General features: G+C 37.2%; 2 protein-coding genes and 1 long non-coding RNA gene across 5 annotated transcripts; all 3 read right to left on the bottom strand.

The window, feature by feature from the left end:
* Positions 1–2772: 2772 nt before the first annotated feature.
* Positions 2773–5282, bottom strand: LOC130430242 (uncharacterized). Of its 3 annotated transcripts, XR_008907754.1 has the most exons (5): positions 5007–5282; positions 4765–4906; positions 4400–4516; positions 4251–4318; positions 2773–2908 (listed from the first exon to the last, which is right to left on the bottom strand). It is a non-coding gene; the product is annotated as an uncharacterized LOC130430242 (long non-coding RNA). The 3 variants fall into 3 exon arrangements; XR_008907753.1 differs by having other exon boundaries at positions 4754–5280; XR_008907752.1 differs by having other exon boundaries at positions 4765–5279.
* Positions 5283–10497: 5215 nt separating this feature from the next.
* Positions 10498–11652, bottom strand: LOC130429818 (natural killer cell receptor 2B4-like). The gene is made up of 4 exons (XM_056758635.1): positions 11580–11652; positions 11114–11434; positions 10657–10953; positions 10498–10547 (listed from the first exon to the last, which is right to left on the bottom strand). The coding sequence occupies exons 1-4, from the start codon at positions 11626–11628 to the stop codon at positions 10498–10500; spliced, it is 717 nt and encodes a 238-aa protein (XP_056614613.1). The 5' UTR covers positions 11629–11652.
* Positions 11653–15249: 3597 nt separating this feature from the next.
* Positions 15250–21763, bottom strand: LOC130430349 (natural killer cell receptor 2B4-like). Its single transcript, XM_056759421.1, has 5 exons — positions 21706–21763; positions 21249–21545; positions 16469–16585; positions 16320–16387; positions 15250–15523 (listed from the first exon to the last, which is right to left on the bottom strand). Exons 2-5 carry the CDS (start codon positions 21454–21456, stop codon positions 15470–15472), a joined length of 447 nt encoding a protein of 148 aa, XP_056615399.1. The 5' UTR covers positions 21457–21545; positions 21706–21763; the 3' UTR covers positions 15250–15469.
* Positions 21764–25223: the final 3460 nt, after the last annotated feature.

Raw genomic sequence — 25223 nt, 5'->3', positions numbered from 1 at the left:
AACCCATACCTGAAATGTGACCTGCATTTAACCCATCCAGAAACTAGTGAACAGACGCACAGCATGTCGTGAATACAAGTACACCCAGTGGGCAACTATCACTGCAGCGCCCGGGGAGCAAGTAGGAGTATGATGCCTTGCTCAAGCGCACCTCAGTCATTACCCGCCGGCCCTGAGAATGGAACTGGCATATATGTCATATATTAGTGATCATAATGTAGTTTAATCTCAGTCAGATTTGAATATGATTTATTTTTCTTTATTTGAACTGCAACCTTTCCTCTTTAAACCGATGACAGACTCTTCTACACCGGCCCTAGCAGAGCAGGCAGTACATGCGGCTAGTTGTCCTGTCAGAGGAAGAGAAAACATCTGTTCTTACAGAGTGCCAAAATAACCATGGACCTGTCTATCACAGTTGTGTCAGAGACACTGGAAACAGCGTTATTGTGAGCTACTATTGGTCCACATTAATCAATGACGTGAAAGAATGGATACTATACTACAGAGGTGGTACTTTACTTTCAACTTACACTTCTGCACTTAAGAACTTTAGCCACTTCAGGTTGCTTCTTGATTTATAAATTATTTTTAGTTTATTGTCCCCGCAAACCTTTTAGGTATGATCTTGTCACCGTTGCCAGCTGAATGACCCCATCAAGACTGTTGTGCAGGTCTTTCATTCCAATAAGGTACTGCTTACAATATTTGAGCGTACTCATGAGACTATAGTCTCAAGCTTGTGTACAGTTTTACCAGCATTTGACTGCTTACGATTCCCAGACCAATGGGCAGGTAATTCTTTGTATGTTGTCTTGCAGTCATTCATCAACTTTATAGATACATTGATATGTACAGGATGAAAGAACAAATCAAAACATCAAATGTACCCACAGAAAGAATGTAAACAACAACCAGAATGATTGGGATCTCCACCTTCCTGCTGTGGTGTATTGAATCAACACTGAATATCAGGTTGTGTTTTTAACACATTTATTATATTTCTAATTTCTACTGTACATATAATTTTCAGTGGTGAAATTGAATTGATGAATTTATTAAATATTTCATGTTAATAAGTTTTTCCCTTAACATGAAATGGGAGATGACTTTGACATTGCTGACCCAGAACATGACATTGACACCGGAGTCAACGAGATGAAACTTCTCAATGAAACGGTTTGTATTTCCAAAAGAAAGGTAAATAAAGTACTGAACTACTATCTGAATTATACTTGGGCATAGACTGATCTCTGCTATGATTCTGTTTTGTATCTAACTCTGAGGCCTTGTTATGTCACTGTTGCACACTATATTTAGAGGTTTGGAGAATGTTTCTGGGACTGTGTGTGTGAGCTCGGCTGCCTCAGTAGATACCATCACTAGTTCTTTATTATAAGTTGGTCTGATTGAGACATTTACATTTGGCAGACTATACATTGTGCAACACAGTATACACTATGCAATCCCTGGGCTCGAACCCATGACCTTGCTATTGCCATGCTCTAAAAACAAGGCTACAGTTTCCCTTCAAGAAAAGAGTCCAGAGAGATCTGTGTTCATATTCAATGAGTTTTTATTGGTGGGCTCTGATCTTTTTTGTAGGTTATTTGCAACATGACGAGAGCACATAGCATGCAACAAAAGTCATTCCAATATCGAAATCACAAGTTTGTGCGACTATGTTCAGTTAAGGCGGGTGACGATGTTCTGCTCTCTCGGGACCCCAAAAGGGGAAAGAGAGGAGACCCATTTACAAGTCAGCACCAAGGACCATTCACTGTGGCCAGCATCTCTTCCAATATTGATTTTTACATTTAACATCATACTAATTGACTCTTGAAATAGCTTGTGCTAGATTTAAATGTACTGTCTAGTCTTTTCAAGGACATAGCTCAGTGCAGGCAGTAGTATGACAAATAAATTGGCCAAGTACTAGTTTTCGGCCTAATTTAAGCATATTTATTTAAATTGTATTTTTGATGTGTGTGTCTGTTCAACTGTTCGATTGCGATTTTAAATAAACACAATCTTAAATCTGCGCCCAGAGACATCATTGTGACTTCACTCTGTACTTGAAATGTGGTTGATCTAGTGACTGAAAAGGCTATACCATGATTTCTTGTTTATTTACATGCTATACTTATTAGAATGTTAGTTAGTCGCAATAATTACTCAACATTCAGCTGTTAGCGATAAGGTTTAATTGCATGAAATATAGTATTTGTGTGTAATAAACCTTTTAAAAACTATAAGTAAGTAGATTTGGTAGATATACTGTCGCTGTTAAAAACAAGGGCCCCAGGAGTCCTGAGAGAGCAGCCTCCGATATTGCAGTCGGATAATACTGGCCAGAGTGTGTGGAGTAATTATCGTACAACACAAAATGGGAAAAGGAAGGTTTTGAACGGGAAATATGGGTGTTATTAGATTTAAGAAAAATAAGAAAGTAATAAATCAGCGATTTGACCGATCATCTTTACATTGCTGAGCACTTTGTTCAGCCAAAGCCACTCGATTGTGTTATAAGACCGGATATGAGTCTGCAGACTCTGAGGTCGCAAAAGCTCACCGGCGCCATCTTGTGTAAAGTGATCTCTGTGTTTGTTTGTGGACTTATATCATAAAAGCAACAATACAGTATTCCACTGAGAGGTTTCCTGCTTCTCCGATTTGTCTTATAAATTCTCACTTCCTAATGAAAGTCAGACTGTGTATTTTAACCATGATTATATGATTAACCAAATGTATTTTTACAATAAAAACCTGAAATTATGACTTGTTTCTTATTTTATTAGCAGTTTTTCATAAATATTGAGTTTTACAATTCTTATATCAGTGATCCTCTGCTCCATATTCATCTTCTCATGACTCCTGCATACACCACATCATCCTCCACCGCACATCTCTAAAAGAGAAACATTGAGGATACATTAATGAAGTATGACATTGTGGTTGTTCAACATAAGTGTAAAGTAAACAGTGTTTGTGATGATTTGTGTGGAAAGAATACAACCTACAACCCCCTATAACAATGAACTTACAGACTTGTGTGTGATTCTGTCTTGGGCAAACCATACTAGTTTAAAGTACACACTTAAAAATAAAGGTGTTTGAAAGGTTCTTCACAGTGATGTCATTATAAGAACCATTTTTGGTTCCACATAGAACTGTTCAGTTTCTTGCCTTTTATAATCTGAAGAACCTCTTAATAACTCTTATAACTAACCAAACTTATTAGAAAAGAATACTTGAAACAGAAAGAAATGCAATTATAATTGTTTTGTTGTTTGTTTGAAGAGGGCTAGTTTATAACCTATACTGCAGCCAGCCACCAGGGGGCGATCCAATTGCTTTGCTTTTCTTTCATTTGTGGCATGCCTTGGGCAAACTCACCACACATGCAGCCTTGAACAAATTAATGGAGAATAAAATCACAATATGACAGATTGTTTCATTTGCCTATTATACACTTGACACCTTACTTCAATGGTCCCTTGATTTTTGGTCCTGGCTGCATCCCAGTTCAAAATCTGTGTCCTTGGAAGGACGCATTCAAAGGCCAAGGACGTCACTCACTACGGCGCAATAAAGGCTGTCCTCACTCAAATGTGGCCTTCATTTCCCATGAAATAAAGCATCCATCAGGTGTATTCATTGCACACCGGTTGATGGCTGACTGTTGCTAGGTGACAGGATCTGTCCCATTCCGCTTATAGAAAGCTCACACGTGATTTTTTGCTGGATTTTGCTGTCGTGTATAGATTTCTAAGGTCTGCGACAAAACCTCCAGAACGCGACCAAATCGGTGCTCGTTTCCGTCACCGAAGTTCGTTAAGTATAAACAGGTGTGCAACGTGATCTGGACATGTCTCCAGCTATCCCACACACAACGATATTTTCAAACCTGTTTGATATAATCGCCGAGTAAACTCGTTGTGTGTGCCACTGTGGACCTTATCCAGCCAATCACAGCGCAGAAGGTAAGAGCATTGCGTTATCAACACAAGGTTGTGAGTTTGATCACAGGGGATTGCACCTACCCATGTATAAATGTATAGGATAAAGCAATGTAAGTCGCTTACATTGCCAAATGCATGAATGTAAATGTTGCTGCTGGCCACAGGATGCTTTTATGTTATAAGTTTCATGTAAGATGTATTTTTCAGGGGTTCTTCTGAATGCATTAATGTTATAATTCTTCTATAGCAAAACTTGGACTACACATGATCAGTCATGAATGATCTCACCGGTTTATGTGTTGGTCTTTCACGGAAGGTTGGTTGTGCATAAGTGATCTCCTCTTCACCGGTCTGATCTGTTTCAGTAATAATGAGTTTAGTTTCATCAGTATTCACATTTCATTTATGAACATTTAAATGTTTTATATATAACTTACAATCTTTATTTGTTTTTCTGTGTTTCCTGATGATGAAGAAGATCAGAAGTGTCGTTACAATCATCAGAAATACAACAACTGCACAACAGATCATAACTTTATGAATGAAGGTGAGACCTGTAATAAAGCAATAAGCATGTGAAGCAGTGGGATACAGAAATAAATGTACTGTAACCAACTTATTCCATCTGTGTGGCAAGGTTTCATAAAATATAGTAAATAAAGTGAAGTTTAGGTTGTGTAATGCAGACAGCGTTTATAAATCAGGGCGTTTTATAACGTCCTCAGCCAATCAGAATCCAGCAGAACTGACCGTTTTATAATAAACAATAAGAGTCACTAAATGTGTCACACCTCATACTAACCAAACGCGACGCGATGAGATTCCTGCGATAAGCAAAATGTCTGTCCATACCGAAAGGAAAGGGGGCGGGACGCGTCAATCAATCACAAGACACAGCCAATCAGAACCGCTTCTCTCTGTCGACGCAGCCTCGCACGCTGCAGCTGTAGAGCACACAAAGAGAGATGCGTCCTGACCTCTTGACTTCAGTTATGCCTCAACGGACGCTATGCTATAATTTCCGAATCTAAACCTATGTCATACATGCCAACCCTCCCGATTTTTCCGGGAGACTCCCGAATTTCAAAGCCCCTCCCGAAAATCTCCCGGGCCGACCTTTCTCCCGAATTTCTCCCTATTTCCACCCGGACAACAATATTGCTACACCATCCGTCTCTGGGCGCCGTTTCATATGAGGCACGTAAATTGACAAAAGTAAAGCGAATGCAAAGAGAGGGAGACAACGCGCGCGAGAGGGAGTGAATGCGCGCGAGAGGGGGCGAATACGAGCGAGAGGTGGCGAGTGAAAGAACGAGTGTGCACGAGGAGCAAATGCGCGTGAGAGGGAGAGTCAAATGAGTGAGAGTGTGCGCGCGCGCAAATTACCAAATTAAAGAAACATTACTTAATTGTTTGATAAATTGTTTGAGATAAATCAAATTGTTTAGTTTTTGAGGTTTTATTTGTTTTAGTATACGACCAGTGTTGGGTAAGTTACTCTGAAAAAGTAATTAATTACTAGTTACTCATTACATATTCAATACTGTAATTAGATTACTGTCCAAATTATTCTGTCCAAAAAGTATTTAGTTACTCATTACTAATTACTTTCTATATCCTACATCGACCTTGATCAGTTAAGTGATTCAAGGATAGACATGAAACGGCTTATTGAATTCATTAAAGAATAATATGATTAACTGACCAAAGTATTACAAATGTGAGAATTATACATTAAAGCACAGATTTTAAAGTAAGACTTTGAATTTTGATGTCAATTACAGTATTTCACACGCATGTATTTCAAAAAGTATTTAGTTTAATTAGGGGAGAGCGGGGTAAATTGTCACATGGGTAAGTTGTCACACTGGTCATAACTCCAACACTAGAGGCTCTATCTCAAAAATCAAATAGCCACTTTGTGTGACTTCTTCTTCTATAGTCAATTTCCTGTTCACATGTGGTCAAGATCGCTCTAATCTGATATTAGCACAATTTTCTTATTTTTCTTCTTAAAAAGTAAAAAATTGGCACTTTAAATTTTATGCAATACAACTTTGTTAGATATGAATGATAAAAATGATTATCTTGCACAAAATAGAGGAGACAATAACGTGTCTTTTGATACTTTAGCTGACGTGCTATGTTGAGCTAACCTTAAGATTTAGCCAACATTACCACACATGTCAGTTTGGGGCAAGTTGTCTCAATGACTTTTGGGGCAAGTCGTCACATCTGACAATTTGCCCCAGTACAAATATATATAGACATTATAAACATCTCCTGATCAATGGGCCACCTTGCAGCAAAGGAGGGGCAAATTCCTCTGGATGGATGAAAGACACGCACTTTGTTGACTTCCTGAAACATTTCAGTGAACATACAAAGTGCTCAAACTAGAAGCCCTGTATACTCCTTTTGGAAAACCACGAGTCTCATCTGTCCATTGATGGACTCAATTATGCAAAAGAAAATGGCATAATCATGCTGTCATTCCCAACACACTGCTCATGTCGGCTCGAACCATAAGAGAGGCCACTAAAGAGGCACGTCAACAGTGCGTGTAATTCCTGGATGAGGAACATCCCAGGGAGGACAATGTCAATTTATGACATTCCTGGGTTTGTGGCAAATGCCTATCCTCTGGTTGCAACCCCCTGAAGATTCAGGTTAGCTTTAGGGTGGCCGGGGTTCAACCTTACAACAGAGATGTATTTCTGGAAACCAAGTTTGCCCATGCCCAGTTATGCTTCTGCTTCCACCAGCTCACCCTTACCCAGCAATGCTATTGTTGACAACAGGCTACCAACTCCAGAGGACATCCGGCCATATCAGAATGGATCTATGTGCAAGCCACCGAACGTTTGAGTTTAAAGTTCAAAGTAATGCGTTTTGATTGAAATGTGTACAGTTTGGCTTGAAATAATTGTTTTTTCATATTCTCTAGGCACGATTGTTTATATTTTCAGTTCTGGTTTGAATATAAAAATGAAAATCAATATTCACAATTAAGTAGTTGTGTTCTTATTTTTAGATAATCTAGTGTGACAACTTACCTGCCGATGGGGCAAATTGTCACAAGTGCACATCCTCTATTCAACAGTCTACAACTCCGTAATGAGATAAGATATGAAAATGTAATGAATTCAAATTATGTGCCCAAGAAGTCATTCTTTCATTTGGTATAACATTTATACCGCTGTGATGTATGGTGCTCAGTAAATGTTACACAGTGTGAAAAGTGTGACAACATGCCTCGCTCTCCCCTACATCAAAAGTAACTGTATTTAAATTACAGAAAACATGAGAGTAATCCCTTACTTTACTTTTTCAAGGGAAAAGTAATTAAATTACAGTAACTAATTACTTAGTAACTAGTTACACCCAACACTGTATACGACAGTTTTCCTCCATTAACCTATGACAATGCTCCATGCTGCGCATCCCACCAGCCATTCCCCACCCCCCCCCCACCACCCCCACGTGGAATATCTCCCTAATTCTAAGGTTTCAAGGTTGGCAAGTATGACCTATGTAATCAAATGTATATAGCCTGTCTTCAACCATGTTTGACAATTAATATTCATGAGGTGCAGAACTTACATCAAATGAGAACATTGTGTGGGTGGAGCTTTCAGACGCGACGTCGCATTAATAGAAACAGTTTCTCAAATAGAAACGACTGTTGCTCGTCGCGCAGCGCTGTTGTGGCTAGTTAGTAGGGATGGGCGATACCACCTTTTTTTGACTAGAATACCACAAACAAAAAAATGCATATTTTCACTGCCGTGTTATTTTAAATTTTTCTTAGGCTTTAACATTTTGTTTGTACTATAACATACTGTATTTTGAAGAAAAAAAATATTGATTTACTAACAAAAATCTTAATACAATTTATAAAATTACAAACAACATAAACTGTGAATACTTTCACTTATGTTTCCCTTAAATTGCTGATTAAGAATTCTGAATCTTTAAATTGTAGATTTGAGTTTAAGAAAATTCAATTCACCAGAATGTTGAGCAGTGTAAAGAAACATGTTTTTTTCCACCATAGCAAAGGATTCTGACTTCTTGGAATCTCTTTTGTTCCATAAATCTGCGCATTTCAACATGTGCATCTGTATGTTGATGGCTGTGCGGTTCCCCTGAAAAGCCAACAGACGTGTATCAAACTCCTACTATACTCCTCCCTTGGATGTTGAACAGTCTGCAACTATCCTTTCAGTCAGTGGTGTAGTCTAGTTTTTTGTAGTGAGTATACTATGATTCCCCCCCAGCCTACTCATCCGTCCCAGGTCGACAACCCATGAGCACCACCACACTCACGAATGCAAGGATAGAGAATGCCTCTATATGTCATCAAGAAAGATTTATTGCAAGCAAGATTTCAATAGCCAATGACAGCTGTGGGGACTTGCTGGTTTAAAATCAGTCGGTTAAGAGTTTTATTTATGTATACAGTCACTAAAGCACAGGTTTTATCAACTGGCAATTTTCAATGCACATTAGTGATCCACGGGATAAAGCTATTAAGTATTTCTACATAAACCCATCCTGCTAAAAATAGTATTACATACATTCTAGTGGTTTCCATTTAAATACCATTATGAAACATTTCTTTATCATTTTTTATTTTATGCCTTTTCTATTGATTCCCATCTGCATCTCTTGTGTTTTGGGCAGGGTTCTATTGTTTTTTTAAGCAGGGCAACTACATAATGTAAAGAATATCTTGTGAAAGTATAAACTTTAGATTATGATTTAGTTTAACTAAGGCCAAGTCAGAGACTTACAGTAAATCATATTGAAAAATTGGTTAAAATCAAACTCTGATACTCGTCCCTAATAACTAGATTTTTAGCACACTTGAAGTGTGAGAGTTGCATCTATTATTGACATTGATAGTGAACTATAATAATTAACAATGAACATTTGTGCAGTTTTATCAAGCACCTGTTGCACCTATAGATTGCTGGCAGTGTCTCTAGCTTGACTTTCACAAGGCTTGTAAGGAGTTCTCATCTCTTATCATCTAAAACAATTATAAACATTGTAGTATAAGTTATCTCTCCCTTTCTCCCTCATGTATCGATTCAACACACAAACTAACGTTTGTGAAGTTGGCTAGTTAGATACAATTTAATATGCCAGCAGTCACAATATGACTTGCAGTTATGTTAATGATAACAAATATGCTTGTTTTATTAAAGACTTTGCAGTGGTTTTAAAAGTGGGATGAGTTAAAGGCAGAAAGTATAATACACGGGCGAACAGTGTGCACATTGCGACCCCGGAACACTAACGCGAGGAGTGGGGACCCCGCGTAAAGCATCGCATGAGCCTCGTCGGGCTCATTGTCTGTAACACATGCTGCAGCTGCACGAAGCGCCAGTAGCTACGAGGGCAGGCTTACGATAACACTGATAGTGTAAATGCTGCCTTTAATGATCTCCTTTGGTTTCATATCTCCTGGTTGTACCAAAAGTCAGTGGGTCGTACTTTTCTGACACAAACGATGTTGTTACGTAACCTTGTGCTTTTTTAAGTAGGTATACGGAAATTCTTGATCTTTTCTAGTGGGTATACGGCATATACCTGCGTATCACGTAGACTACACCACTGCTTTCAGTGTTTGCAGCAGTTGACTCATGTGGCACTATAGGGGTGGATGATGCAGAGGGTTCATTTGCAGTCGCCTGTCTGCCCAGCGCTTGCATCTCACTGATAAGCCGTGATGTGATGTTCTCCACATTTCCAAAATCACAAAACACAATTTTTTTTAACCTAAAGTCCAAAAACGTACTGGCTCTGGCTGCAAGAGTAAAGTTGTGCTCAATGTTTTCAAAGCGCTGTTTGCATTGTGTTGCAAACTTTACAGCCAAAGTTTAACCCTTCTGCCCGGCAGACAATGCTGCATTTTGGAGAAGAGAGACCAGAGGTATGACTTTTCAACGTTTACATAATGCTCTGCTGAAACTTCCTTAGTAGCCTGTTCAAAGGGCCTGAGGGCTTCAATGGCTTGGCTGAAATGGGACCATTCTTCATCATTCAAGCAGTTTCTCCAAAGAAGACAAAGTGCTGTTATGACAGCTTGCCTTTGCTCAGTCAGTCTCTACAGAATGTAGAACACCGAATCCCACCTTGTCTCCTGCTTAAATTAGTTTGTACTCTGGCAATTGCAACTGAATTTGCACTTCCTTTAGCTTGTCAGATGCTTTGGTGCTTTGGTGGAAGAACCAAACAACAGCACCACATTTCTCGAGGAACGTCTCCAAATTTGCCTCTGCCATGATGGCGTCTTTCACAACCAAGTTAAGGGTGTGTGAAAATCATGGAATGTGTTTCCACTTTGTTTTCCGCACAGCTGAAACCATATTTGTTCCGTTGCCAGTACTTAACATAGTGTCACTGATCGGCATGCACAGAGCTAACAACATTTTGTTATGCTGAAACTATTAATGTAATTATCCAGATAATCGATACTTTTCTGAAAATATCGATACCTAAATAGCAGCTTTTGAGTATCGATATATCAAAACTGCAGCATCGATGTGCACATCCCTTCTAGTTTGGACAAAACCTCTGATTATCATGGAAAGATACCTTTTTATCACACGTCGCGTTTGGTTGGGACACGTTGTCTGGTTAAAAAGGAATAAGTGAATAAACAAAAATATAATGTGTGTCTTACCTGCACACATGTGACAGAGTTGAGTGATGTGTAGATGTTGTGTGAGGTTTGTGATGGGATTGTTGACCACACATCTGTATGTGTTTGTATCCTGATATTCCACCTCCAGAGGTAGAGAGAGTCTGATGTTGAGATCAGACACACTGATGCTGGACAATAAACTCTTTCCTTTGTACCAGGAGACACTCACATCATGTGACACATTCATCACTGAACACAACACACAACAACATGATGATGAAGATGATGAAGAACATTGAGAAGAGACTCTGGAGATGACAGGAACAGGCAGACCAGCTGAAACACACAAAGAATCAGAGTAAATAACAGCAAACCAAATACTTATGCTCATCCAAAGTTAATAATAATCTAAGAGTTCGTATCACTCACAGAATTATTAAACTATGATGACTTTGATGTTTAAACTTAAATAAAACTGAGCAACATCTCAACTCACCATAGACAGTCAGATTGAAGTGTCTGGTGAGGACAGAAGGTTTTCTGCTGATCTCTAGTTTATAAAGTCCAGTGTGTTGAGTTGTGATGTTTGTGATGATGAGAGATCCAGTCTGATCATCTATATGTAAGTGATTCTTTAATGTCTCATTAATAGATGTTAGTTTGTCTTTACTGAAGAATTCAGCAATAATCTCATCTGGACTCTCAACACCAAACGTCCACTCGATGTCATCTTGACTCTGTAGTTGAGTATCAGTGTGTAGAGTAACAGAATGTCCCTCCATCACTGACACTGACTTCATTTCATCAACAAACACACCTGAACAACACAAACACAAATTAAGAGGCTACAATACATTTTAACACATTATATTCACATGGCTATTGTCAAATAATTCTAATATTGTGGCTAATACAAATCCTGTAAACAGTAAAATCATAAAAATCTTAAAGAATTGACTCACCGTTCAGACGCCACAGACACAAACACAGTAAAACTATCACACAAATCATATTCTGCTGAAGTGTGTTTGAGAAACTGAGCATCACTTGTGATGTGACAGGAAATATCAGTACATGTGTTTATCTTCACCTTAAAACAGTCACATGAACACACACACACACACACACACACACATGAACACACACACACACACATGAACACACACACACACATGAACGCGCTTGATCTAAAGCACAGACAGACAAAGAGGAAGAGACTTCAACACTCACAACACAAGAAAGTGTTACACTGTGACGTGTGAGGAATAAACACACAAACATGAGTGTTTAGAGGTTTTAACTGAATTGTGGCGACATGAGAACAGATTGAGTGATTTTTATGATCTGTTGACTTCTGAGAGATGATGTTTGTCTGTCTCCTCATCCACAACTATACAAATTAAAAACATTTGACATTGTTTTGTTCTTAACTTAACAAAATGTTTGCATTATCTTTAAGCTATTCATCTGATGTGTGAGGTTGTGTTTGACCTCTGTGTGTCTGTAGATGAGTTTGGAGTAAAGTGCACACTGATATCAGTGGAAACTTTTCCCCAGAAAACACACACACACAATCTGACCACAAACACATTAATATACGTGTTGTTTGTCCACTGAACAGATGAGACCACACGTGTGATGAGACCACAACAGTTTCACTTTGACTCTCTCATCTCTGTGTTAGTGGATCTTCTTCTTTTAGACGTCAATGTCCACCATTTTAAAACAGTGAAACATTGATTTAGTCTCATAAATAGATTTTCATCACTGATTGTTGTTTATCAGTCAGTTGAATGTATTATTTTTGTATTGTTGTTGTGTGACACTGACTGAAGTCTTCACTTCCTCATGATGATGACTGATAAAATCTCTACTTTCTACAATTAGACACTGTGAGTGAGAGTCCTGAAATAGAGAAAGATTCAGTTTAACACGTCAAGTCCCTGTTGAGTTGTATTAGAACTCTATGACAAGAATGAATGACATTATGCTTCCAGTAGTCAAACACACGGCAAAGAATCATACAGGTTTTCATCTATTTATTTACTTTTTAAACCAGATGTCCCAGTTGAGATCTAAAGAGTTTATCTCAATATGAGGTGTACTCCAAAAACTTATTATTTTTTAAACTTCCAAACTTCCCTTTGATAAAATCATCTGCCAAATGCGTAAATGTGACTATTTAACTTTTTAACCGATGAGCAGCAACCTCAATGCATATAAACCTGTGTGTAGTGATGAAGGGGTGTGCATCATGATCAAAACCCGCCCCTTCCTGTGGTCCCCATGGCCTATAGCAGTGGTCGCCAATAAGGGGCCAAAAACTGTCAATAATATCTGACCGCACCAGCAGCATTATTTTGAATTTGTTTTGAAATTGATCCGTCACAAAAACGTCTTTAGTGAATTTGCCGTCAAAATAAAAATATGAGAATGTTTTTACAGCATGTTTTTAATTAATTGAGAGCTTTTAATGTGAAAAGTTCATAAAGATATTCAAAGGAGTCTGTTGAACTCAAAACACACTTCTGAAATAGCCGTCAGGAAATATGAGGTGTGAAAAAACTAACAGTGATGCATTGAAACGTTTGCTTATAACACAGGGCCTCAGCACCAACACATGAACAATAACAGATTCAGTTTCCTTATTTTGAAGGTCTCGTGGTGCCGTCTTATGTTATATTCTTTACAAACAGCAACAACTTTGTTGCAGATAAAACACATCGGCTTTGCATTCACAAAACATTTGGATAGTTGTCTTTCCATTCTTCTTTGTGTGCACTATTTTCACTGTCAACTTTCCTCTTTAGACTCTTTGATAGGCCATCTTCTCTCATCATCATCCAGATAGTGTAAATATTAAGATCATTCTGCACACGAGGTTAAAGTGTTCCCCAGCAGACAAAAAAAATACAGTTTAGTACGTGAAGATTGTAAAAAATAGTCTACTTTAAATAATGATACAACTAGTATATATAATTATAAAATAACTATCTTTTAAAAGTAGGCTATTGTAGTTGCATTTTTCATAAATTCATTTCTTAAATTATACTTTGACGATGTTCTGGCGGATTAGTTTTTTTGGCCTGACGCCAAACTTACTTGTCGACCCCTGGCCTATAAAGTGTAACGCTGTGATGTCACACACAGGAAATCACAAATAGACGAGAAGAAGCTGAAATACACTTTATATTATTAAAACAATACATGTTCATCTAAAAAATAATATATTGTTAGAGAATATCAGTCTGTGCAAAACCTGTGAGTTTGAGTGGCGTGTGTTGATTGAGCAACAACTGAATGTGTGAAAACCTCAAGACTTCACCTGCCAGACGAATAACACGAACACAAATCATCTTCTGACACGTTCCTGACGCTTCGTTTCCATTGAAAACCACAATCAACTCAGCAATCCATCTGTGGTCAGATCTGATGTGTATTTGATCTTCCACAACATCACTTTACCACAGCAGGACATTCTGTCTCTTAAACTAAAGTCAATACAGGGTTTCTTTAAATGTATTTATATAAACATCATGTAAAAGCTTTAGTTTGACTGCACTTACACAAACACTCATTTAGAACAAACTAATTCAACCAAATCTGTCCTCAGATCAATAAATAAATGTGAGGCCTCCATCTGATCTGTGTAAAGTCACCTGCAGTTTCTTCTTTTAAACACTAGAGGTCTCTATTACACAGAGTTGTGTTTTATTTATCATCGTCTAGATGTTTTGTTGTGTAAATATACACTTTCCAGCTACATCCCATATAATATATTTTGATACTATCTTTATTTATTTCTATGTTTTAATTTATTAATGTATTTATTTACTGTTTATTGTATTATATTTATTTATTGATAAATTCAGATTTAAGGTGAGCATTACTTGTCATGATTCTGCCCCATCATGTCATATTTCTCTTGATCTAGTGACAGGATCACTTATTTGATATTTAAATGTATTTAATTGTTATTTTGTGTGAAACTTGATAAAAACAAACGAGCACACAAACATAAAAGTGGATGGTGTTTAATTTGAAAAATGCATCATAAACTGCAGTGACAACACACATATATTTTTGTTTGTTTGTAAATATGTTTACTTTACGTTCATAATCTTTAGCAAAGACAAATGAGTTTGCTCAAATTTATTTCTCTAGTCCTATAAAATGACAATCTTGATTGATGAAGAATAAAATTCAGTAGCTGAAACTTGACACGTTTTTCCTGCACATATTTAAATCAAAAAATAAAAGTTTTGAGATCAAACTCTTCTTTAAACTTAACACACATTTGATCTGTGTCATTTATTCTACATCAGTAGATGTCAGTCTTTTGTCTTCTATGTGTATCATTCTAGAGCTTAAGATACCTAGAAGAACATGTTTTCATGATAATAATATCTCAAGATTGATTTAATGTCTGTTGTGTCTGGAGAGGAGGAGAGTTGAGCTTTAAAGATGTGAAATCAACTCCTGCAGTTTCCTCAGATGAACACCAGATGTCACTAACACACGGTGATAGAATGTCATGATGAAGGGTTTGTGTCAGTAAAATGATCTTTATTATATTTCATCATCTAAGAGGTCACTGTACATTACAGTACACATGATTTGTGTATAATGATATTTTAATCTGGACAGGTTTTATTAGGTGACCCACAGTCTCCAGATATCAGACATCAGTTTCATCATCTCACCACTAGAGGTCATCATAACACAACACACAACTGCATTTCAATCAAACATGTACTTGTGTGGGTTTAATGATAGAAATGATATTAATAGTGAATGAAAAGTCAAATACATCTCTGTTTTAAACACTGAATTCAGTCAATTTGATTTTAATTTAATTAGTTGAAATGCTGTAATATGTGTAAAGCACCTCCGTCATCTCAGACTCCTGTAAGAAAACAGAAAAGAGACGAATATATGAGACCAGTGAGTGGAAGAAAACAGCATTTCATTTTCATTTCATCAGATCTTCTTTTATAAAATAAATCCCTTCTTCAACCTTTTGAACAGACTGAGACTTTGTGTTCATCAATAAAATATTTTTTTTCTGTAAAATTATAGGATACAAGGATAGATGTTAAGTAGTTTTCTCCATTTTTCTTGTAAATGTGTCGTCTTGTTCTGTAATTTTATAGTTTTTCTATTTCAAAAATAAACTGAAAAAAAAAGAAATCTTATTAAAATAACAGAAATTTTCTGGCAGCTGGGATGAAGCTGGAGAGCCAGAAATAAACTTTAGAATAACAGGTATTTCCTGTAAAAAACACTTTCCTCCTGGTTGCTTGTAATTTTAAGTTTTTTGACCATATTTGGAAAATACATAGAAAAATCTGTAAAAAACAACAAAAAATTCCAGTTTATCTTTACAGTGATACCGATCACATGATCCTTTATTGTTGTAAACTCACTTCACGATGAGTGTTAAATAAGAACCAGAGGATAAGTCTCTGACATCTTTATCAGAACTCAACAATAAGAGACTTGTGTTGACATTAACACACATAACAAACTCTCTTAATCCCTCAGTGACAAACACACAATGACCCTTACTGCCCCCTAGTGGATAAAACATGTATAAATACACCACATCTAGTGTTATGAGTTTGATTTCAGATGTATTTTCAGAAGTTGATTTGAATGAATGACTGTAATAACTACACATGATCAGTCATGAATGATCTCACCGGTTTATGTGTTGTTCTTTCACACAAGGTTGGTTGTGCATAAGTGATCTCATCTTCACCGGTCTGATCTGTTTCAGTAATAATGAGTTTAGTTTCATCAGTATTCACATTTCATTTATGAACATTTAAATGTTGTTTATATAACTTACAATCTTTATTTGTTTTTCTGTGTTTCCTGCTGATGAAGAAGATCAGAAGTGTCGTTACAATCATCAGAAATACAACAACAGCACAACAGATCATAACTTTATGAATGAAGGTGAGACCTGTAATAAAGCAATAAGCGTCTGAAGCAGTGGGATACAGAAATAAATGTACTGTAACCAACTTATTCCATCTGTGTGGCAAGGTTTCATAAAATATAGTAAATAAAGTGAAGTTTTATAACGGCCTCAGCCAATCAGAATCAAGCAGAACTGACCGTTTTATAATAAACGATAAGAGTCACTGAATCTGTCACACTGCATACTAACCAAACGTGACGCGATGAGATTCCTGCGATAAAAATATTCCTGTGCATACCGAACGAAAAAGGGGCGGGACGTGACCATCAATCACAAGACACAGCCAATCAGAACCGCTTTTCTCTGTCGACGCAGCCTCGCACGCTGCAGCTGTAGAGCACACAAAGAGAGATGCGTCCTGACCTCTTGACTTCAGTTATGCCTCACCGGACGCTATGCTATAATTTCCGAATCTAAACCTATGTCATACATGCCAACCCTCCCGATTTTTCCGGGAGACTCCCGAATTTCAAAGCCCCTCCCGAAAATCTCCCGGGCCGACCTTTCTCCCGAATTTCTCCCTATTTCCACCCGGACAACAATATTGCTACACCATCCGTCTCTGGGCGCCGTTTCATATGAGGCACGTAAATTGACAAAAGTAAAGCGAATGCAAAGAGAGGGAGACAACGCGCGCGAGAGGGAGTGAATGCGCGCGAGAGGGGGCGAATACGAGCGAGAGGTGGCGAGTGTGCACGAGAAAGAACGAGTGTGCACGAGGAGCAAATGCGCGTGAGAGGGAGAGTCAAATGAGTGAGAGTGTGCGCGCGCGCAAATTACCAAATTAAAGAAACATTACTTAATTGTTTGATAAATTGTTTGAGATAAATCAAATTGTTTAGTTTTTGAGGTTTTATTTGTTTTAGTATACGACCAGTGTTGGGTAAGTTACTCTGAAAAAGTAATTAATTACTAGTTACTCATTACATATTCAATACTGTAATTAGATTACTGTCCAAATTACTCTGTCCAAAAAGTATTTAGTTACTCATTACTAATTACTTTCTATATCCTACATCGACCTTGATCAGTTAAGTGATTCAAGGATAGACATGAAACGGCTTATTAAATTCATTAAAGAATAATATGATTAACTGACCAAAGTATTACAAATGTGAGAATTATACATTAAAGCACAGATTTTAAAGTAAGACTTTGAATTTTGATGTCAATTACAGTATTTCACACGCATGTATTTCAAAAAGTATTTAGTTTAATTACATCAAAAGTAACTGTATTTAAATTACAGAAAACATGAGAGTAATCCCTTACTTTACTTTTTCAAGGGAAAAGTAATTAAATTACAGTAACTAATTACTTAGTAACTAGTTACACCCAACACTGTATACGACAGTTTTCCTCCATTAACCTATGACAATGCTCCATGCTGCGCATCCCACCAGCCATTCCCCACCCCCCCCCCACCACCCCCACGTGGAATATCTCCCTAATTCTAAGGTTTCAAGGTTGGCAAGTATGACCTATGTAATCAAATGTATATAGCCTGTCTTCAACCATGTTTGACAATTAATATTCATGAGGTGCAGAACTTACATCAAATGAGAACATTGTGTGGGTGGAGCTTTCAGACGCGACGTCGCATTAATAGAAACAGTTTCTCAAATAGAAACGACTGTTGCTCGTCGCGCAGCGCTGTTGTGGCTAGTTAGTAGGGATGGGCGATACCACCTTTTTTTGACTAGAATACCACCAACAAAAAAATGCATATTTTCACTGCCGTGTTATTTTTAATTTTTCTTAGGCTTTAACATTTTGTTTGTACTATAACATACTGTATTTTGAAGAAAAAAAATATTGATTTACTAACAAAAATCTTAATACAATTTATAAAATTACAAACAACATAAACTGTGAATACTTTCACTTATGTTTCCCTTAAATTGCTGATTAAGAATTCTTAATCTTTAAATTGTAGATTTGAGTTTAAGAAAATTCAATTCACCAGAATGTTGAGCAGTGTAAAGAAACATGTTTTTTTCCACCATAGCAAAGGATTCTGACTTCTTGGAATCTCTTTTGTTCCATAAATCTGCGCATTTCAACATGTGCATCTGTATGTTGATGGCTGTGCGGTTCCCCTGAAAAGCCAACAGACGTGTGTCAAACTCCTACTATACTCCTCCCTTGGATGTTGAACAGTCTGCAACTATCCTTTCAGTCAGTGGTGTAGTCTAGTTTTTTGTAGTGAGTATACTATGATTCCCCCCCAGCCTACTCATCCGTCCCAGGTCGACAAACCATGAGCACCACCACACTCACGAATGCAAGGATAGAGAATGCCTCTATATGTCATCAAGAAAGATTTATTGCAAGCAAGATTTCAATAGCCAATGACAGCTGTGGGGACTTGCTGGTTTTAAATCAGTCGGTTAAGAGTTTTATTTATGTATACAGTCACTAAAGCACAGGTTTTATCAACTGGCAATTTTCAATGCACATTAGTGATCCACGGGAAAAGCTATTAAGTATTTCTACATAAACCCATCCTGCTAAAAATAGTATTACATACATTCTAGTGGTTTCCATTTAAATACCATTATGAAACACATTTCTTTATAATTTTTTATTTTATGCCTTTTCTATTGATTCCCATCTGCATCTCTTGTGTTTTGGGCAGGGTTCTATTGTTTTTTTAAGCAGGGCAACTACATAATGTAAAGAATATCTTGTGAAAGTATAAACTTTAGATTTTGATTTAGTTTAACTAAGGCCAAGTCAGAGACTTACAGTAAATCATATTGAAAAAATGGTTAAAATCAAACTCTGATACTCGTCCCTAATAACTAGATTTTTAGCACACTTGAAGTGTGAGAGTTGCATCTATTATTGACATTGATAGTGAACTATAATAATTAACAATGAACATTTGTGCAGTTTTATCAAGCACCTGTTGCACCTATAGATTGCTGGCAGTGTCTCTAGCTTGACTTTCACAAGGCTTGTAAGGAGTTCTCATCTCTTATCATCTAGAACAATTATAAACATTGTAGTATAAGTTATCTCTCCCTTTCTCCCTCATGTATTGATTCAACACACAAACTAACGTTTGTGAAGTTGGCTAGTTAGATACAATTTAATATGCCAACAGTCACAATATGACTTGCAGTTATGTTAATGATAACAAATATGCTTGTTTTATTAAAGACTTTGCAGTGGTTTTAAAAGTGGGGTGAGTTAAAGGCAGAAAGTATAATACACGGGCGAACAGTGTGCACATTGCGACCCCGGAACACTAACGCGAGGAGTGGGGACCCCGCGTAAAGCATCGCATGAGCCTCGTCGGGCTCATTGTCTGTAACACATGCTGCAGCTGCACGAAGCGCCAGTAGCTACGAGGGCAGGCTTACGATAACACTGTTAGTGTAAATGCTGCCTTTAATGATCTCCTTTGGTTTCATATCTCCTGGTTGTACCAAAAGTCAGTGGGTCGTACTTTTCTGACACAAACGATGTTGTTACGTAACCTTGTGCTTTTTTAAGTAGGTATACGGAAATTCTTGATCTTTTCTAGTGGGTATACGGCATATACCTGCGTATCACGTAGACTACACCACTGCTTTCAGTGTTTGCAGCAGTTGACTCATGTGGCACTATAGGGGTGGATGATGCAGAGGGTTCATTTGCAGTCGCCTGTCTGCCCAGCGCTTGCATCTCACTGATAAGCCGTGATGTGATGTTCTCCACATTTCCAAAATCACAAAACACAATTTTTTTTAACCTAAAGTCCAAAAACGTACTGGCTCTGGCTGCAAGAGTAAAGTTGTGCTCAATGTTTTCAAAGCGCTGTTTGCATTGTGTTGCAAACTTTACAGCCAAAGTTTAACCCTTCTGCCCGGCAGACAATGCTGCATTTTGGAGAAGAGAGACCAGAGGTATGACTTTTCAACGTTTACATAATGCTCTGCTGAAACTTCCTTAGTAGCCTGTTCAAAGGGCCTGAGGGCTTCAATGGCTTGGCTGAAATGGGACCATTCTTCATCATTCAAGCAGTTTCTCCAAAGAAGACAAAGTGCTGTTATGACAGCTTGCCTTTGCTCAGTCAGTCTCTACAGAATGTAGAACACCGAATCCCACCTTGTCTCCTGCTTAAATTAGTTTGTACTCTGGCAATTGCAACTGAATTTGCACTTCCTTTAGCTTGTCAGATGCTTTGTGCTTTGGTGGAAGAACCAAACAACAGCACCACATTTCTCGAGGAACGTCTCCAAATTTGCCTCTGCCATGATGGCGTCTTTCACAACCAAGTTAAGGGTGTGTGAAAATCATGGAATGTGTTTCCACTTTGTTTTCCGCACAGCTGAAACCATATTTGTTCCGTTGCCAGTACTTAACATAGTGTCACTGATCGGCATGCACAGAGCTAACAACATTTTGTTATGCTGAAACTATTAATGTAATTATCCAGATAATCGATACTTTTCTGAAAATATCGATACCTAAATAGCAGCTTTTGAGTATCGATATATCAAAACTGCAGCATCGATGTGCACATCCCTTCTAGTTTGGACAAAACCTCTGATTATCATGGAAAGATACCTTTTTATCACACGTCGCGTTTGGTTGGGACACGTTGTCTGGTTAAAAAGGAATAAGTGAATAAACAAAAATATAATGTGTGTCTTACCTGCACACATGTGACAGAGTTGAGTGATGTGTAGATGTTGTGTGAGGTTTGTGATGGGATTGTTGACCACACATCTGTATGTGTTTGTATCCTGATATTCCACCTCCAGAGGTAGAGAGAGTCTGATGTTGAGATCAGACACACTGATGCTGGACAATAAACTCTTTCCTTTGTACCAGGAGACACTCACATCATGTGACACATTCATCACTGAACACAACACACAACAACATGATGATGAAGATGATGAAGAACATTGAGAAGAGACTCTGGAGATGACAGGAACAGGCAGACCAGCTGAAACACACAAAGAATCAGAGTAAATAACAGCAAACCAAATACTTATGCTCATCCAAAGTTAATAATAATCTAAGAGTTCGTATCACTCACAGAATTATTAAACTATGATGACTTTGATGTTTAAACTTAAATAAAACTGAGCAACATCTCAACTCACCATAGACAGTCAGATTGAAGTGTCTGGTGAGGACAGAAGGTTTTCTGCTGATCTCTAGTTTATAAAGTCCAGTGTGTTGAGTTGTGATGTTTGTGATGATGAGAGATCCAGTCTGATCATCTATATGTAAGTGATTCTTTAATGTCTCATTAATAGATGTTAGTTTGTCTTTACTGAATTCAGCAATAATCTCATCTGGACTCTGAACACCAAACGTCCACTCGATGTCATCTTGACTCTGTAGTTGAGTATCAGTGTGTAGAGTAACAGAATGTCCCTCCATCACTGACACTGACTTCACTTCATCACCAAACACACCTGAACAACACAAACACAAATTAAGAGGCTACAATACATTTTAACACATTATATTCACATGGCTATTGTCAAATAATTCTAATATTGTGGCTAATACAAATCCTGTAAACAGTAAAATCATAAAAATCTTAAAGAATTGACTCACCGTTCAGACGCCACACACACAAACACAGTAAAACTATCACACAAATCATATTCTGCTGAAGTGTGTTTGAGAAACTGAGCATCACTTGTGATGTGACAGGAAATATCACTACATGTGTTTATCTTCACCTTAAAACAGTCACATGAGCACACACACACACACACACACATGAACACACACACACACATGAACGCGCTTGATCTAAAGCACAGACAGACAAAGAGGAAGAGACTTCAACACTCACAACACAAGAAAGTGTTACACTGTGACGTGTGAGGAATAAACACACAAACATGAGTGTTTAGAGGTTTTAAATGAATTGTGGCGACATGAGAACAGATTGAGTGATTTTTATGATCTGTTGACTTCTGAGAGATGATGTTTGTCTGTCTCCTCATCCACAACTATACAAATTAAAAACATTTGACATTGTTTTGTTCTTAACTTAACAAAATGTTTGCATTATCTTTAAGCTATTCATCTGATGTGTGAGGTTGTGTTTGACCTCTGTGTGTCTGTAGATGAGTTTGGAGTAAAGTGCACACTGATATCAGTGGAAACTTTTCCCCAGAAAACACACACACACAAACTGACCACAAACACATTAATATACGTGTTGTTTGTCCACTGAACAGATGAGACCACACGTGTGATGAGACCACAACAGTTTCACTTTGACTCACTCATCTGTGTGTTAGTGGATCTTCATCTTTTAGACGTCAATGTCCATCATTTTAAAACAGTGAAACATTGATTTAGTCTCATAAATAGATTTTCATCACTGATTGTTGTTTATCAGTCAGTTGAATGTATTATTTTTGTATTGTTGTTGTGTGACACTGACTGAAGTCTTCACTTCCTCATGATGATGACTGATAAAATCTCTACTTTCTACAATTAGACACTGTGAGTGAGAGTCCTGAAATAGAGAAAGATTCAGTTTAACACGTAAAGTCCCTGTTGAGTTGTATTAGAACTCTATGACAAGAATGAATGACATTATGCTTCCAGTAGTCATACACACAGCAAAGAATCATGCAGGTTTTCATCTATTTATTTACTTCTTATACCAGATATCCCAGTTGAGATCTAAAGAGTTTATCTCAATATGAGGCGTACTCCAAAAACGTATTATTTTTTAAACTTCCAAACTTCCCTTTGATAAAATCATCTGCCAAATGCGTAAATGTGACTATTTCACTTTTTAACCGATGAGCAGCAACCTCAATGCATATAAACCTGTGTGTAGTGATGAAGGGGTGTGCACCCGCCCCTTCCTGTGGTCCCCATGGCCTATAGCAGTGGTCGCCAATAAGGGGCCAAAAACTGTCAATAATATCTGACCCGCACCAGCAGCATTATTTTGAATTTGTTTTGAAATTGATCCGTCACAATAACGTCTTTAGTGAATTTGCCTTCAAAATAAAAGTACGAGAATGTTTTTACAGCATGTTTTTTTTATTGAATTGAGAGCTTTTAATGTGAAAAGTTCAGAAAGATATTCAAAGGAGTCTGTTGAACTCAAAACACACTTCTGAAATAGCCGTCAGGAAATATGAGGTGTGAAAAAACTAACAGTGATGCATTGAAACGTTTGCTTATAACACAGGGCCTCAGCACCAACACATGAACAATAACAGATTCAGTTTCCTTATTTTGAAGGTCTCGTGGTGCCGTCTTATGTTATATTCTTTACAAACAGCAACAACTTTGTTGCAGATAAAACACATCGGCTTTGCATTCACAAAACATTTGCATAGTTGTCTTTCCATTCTTCTTTGTATGCACTATTTTCACTGTCAACTTTCCTCTTTAGACTCTTTGATAGGCCATCTTCTCTCATCATCATCCAGATAGTGTAAATATTAAGATCATTCTGCACACGAGGTAAAAGTGTTCCCCCAGCAGACAAAAAAATACAGTTTAGGACGTGAAGATTGTAAAAAATAGTCTACTTTAAATAATGATACAACTAGTATATATAATTATATAATAACTATCTTTTAAAAGTAGGCTATTGTAGTCGTATTTTTCATAAATTCATTTCTTAAATTATACTTTGACGATGTTCTGACGGATTAGTTTTTTTGGCCTGACGCCAAACTTACTTGCCGACCCCTGGCCTATAAAGTGTAACGCTGTGATGTCACACACAGGAAATCACAAATAGACAAGAAGAAGCTGAAATACACTTTATATTAATAAAACAATCCATGTTCATCTAAAAAATATTATATTGTTAGAGAATATCAGTCTGTGCAAAACCTGTGAGTTTGATTGGCGTGTGTTGATTGAGCAACAACTGAATGTGTGAAAACCTCAAGACTTCACCTGCCAGACGAATAACACGAACACAAATCATCTTCTGACACGTTCCTGACGCTTCGTTTCCATTGAAAACCACAATCAACTCAACAATCCATGTGTGGTCAGATCTGATGTGTATTTGATCTTCCACAACATCACTTTACCACAGCAGGACATTCTGTCTCTTAAACTAAAGTCAAAACAGGGTTTCTTTAAATGTATTTATATAAACATCATGTAAAAGCTTTAGTTTGACTGCACTTACACAAACACTCATTTAGAACAAACTAATTCAACCAAATCTGTCCTCAGATCAATAAATAAATGTTAGGCCTCCATCAGATCTGTGTAAAGTCACCTGCAGTTTCTTCTATTAAACACTAGAGGTCTCTATTACACAGAGTTGTGTTTTATTTATCATCGTCTAGATGTTTTGTTGTGTAAATATACACTTTCCAGCTACATCCCATATAATATATTTTGATACTATCTTTATTTATTTCTATGTTTTAATTTATTAATGTATTTATTTACTGTTTATTGTATTATATTTATTTATTGATAAATTCAGATTTAAGGTGAGCATTACTTGTCATGATTCTGCCCCATCATGTCATATTTCTCTTGATCTAGTGACAGGATCACTTATTTGATATTTAAATGTATTTAATTGTTATTTTGTGTGAAACTTGATAAAAACAAACGAGCACACAAACATAAAAGTAGATGGTGTTTAATTTGAAAAATG

The sequence above is a fragment of the Triplophysa dalaica genome, chromosome 10 (assembly GCF_015846415.1).
Source record: "Triplophysa dalaica isolate WHDGS20190420 chromosome 10, ASM1584641v1, whole genome shotgun sequence".
NCBI classification, from domain to species: Eukaryota; Metazoa; Chordata; class Actinopteri; order Cypriniformes; family Nemacheilidae; genus Triplophysa; species Triplophysa dalaica.
This window is presented reverse-complemented; position numbering and strand designations above follow the sequence as displayed.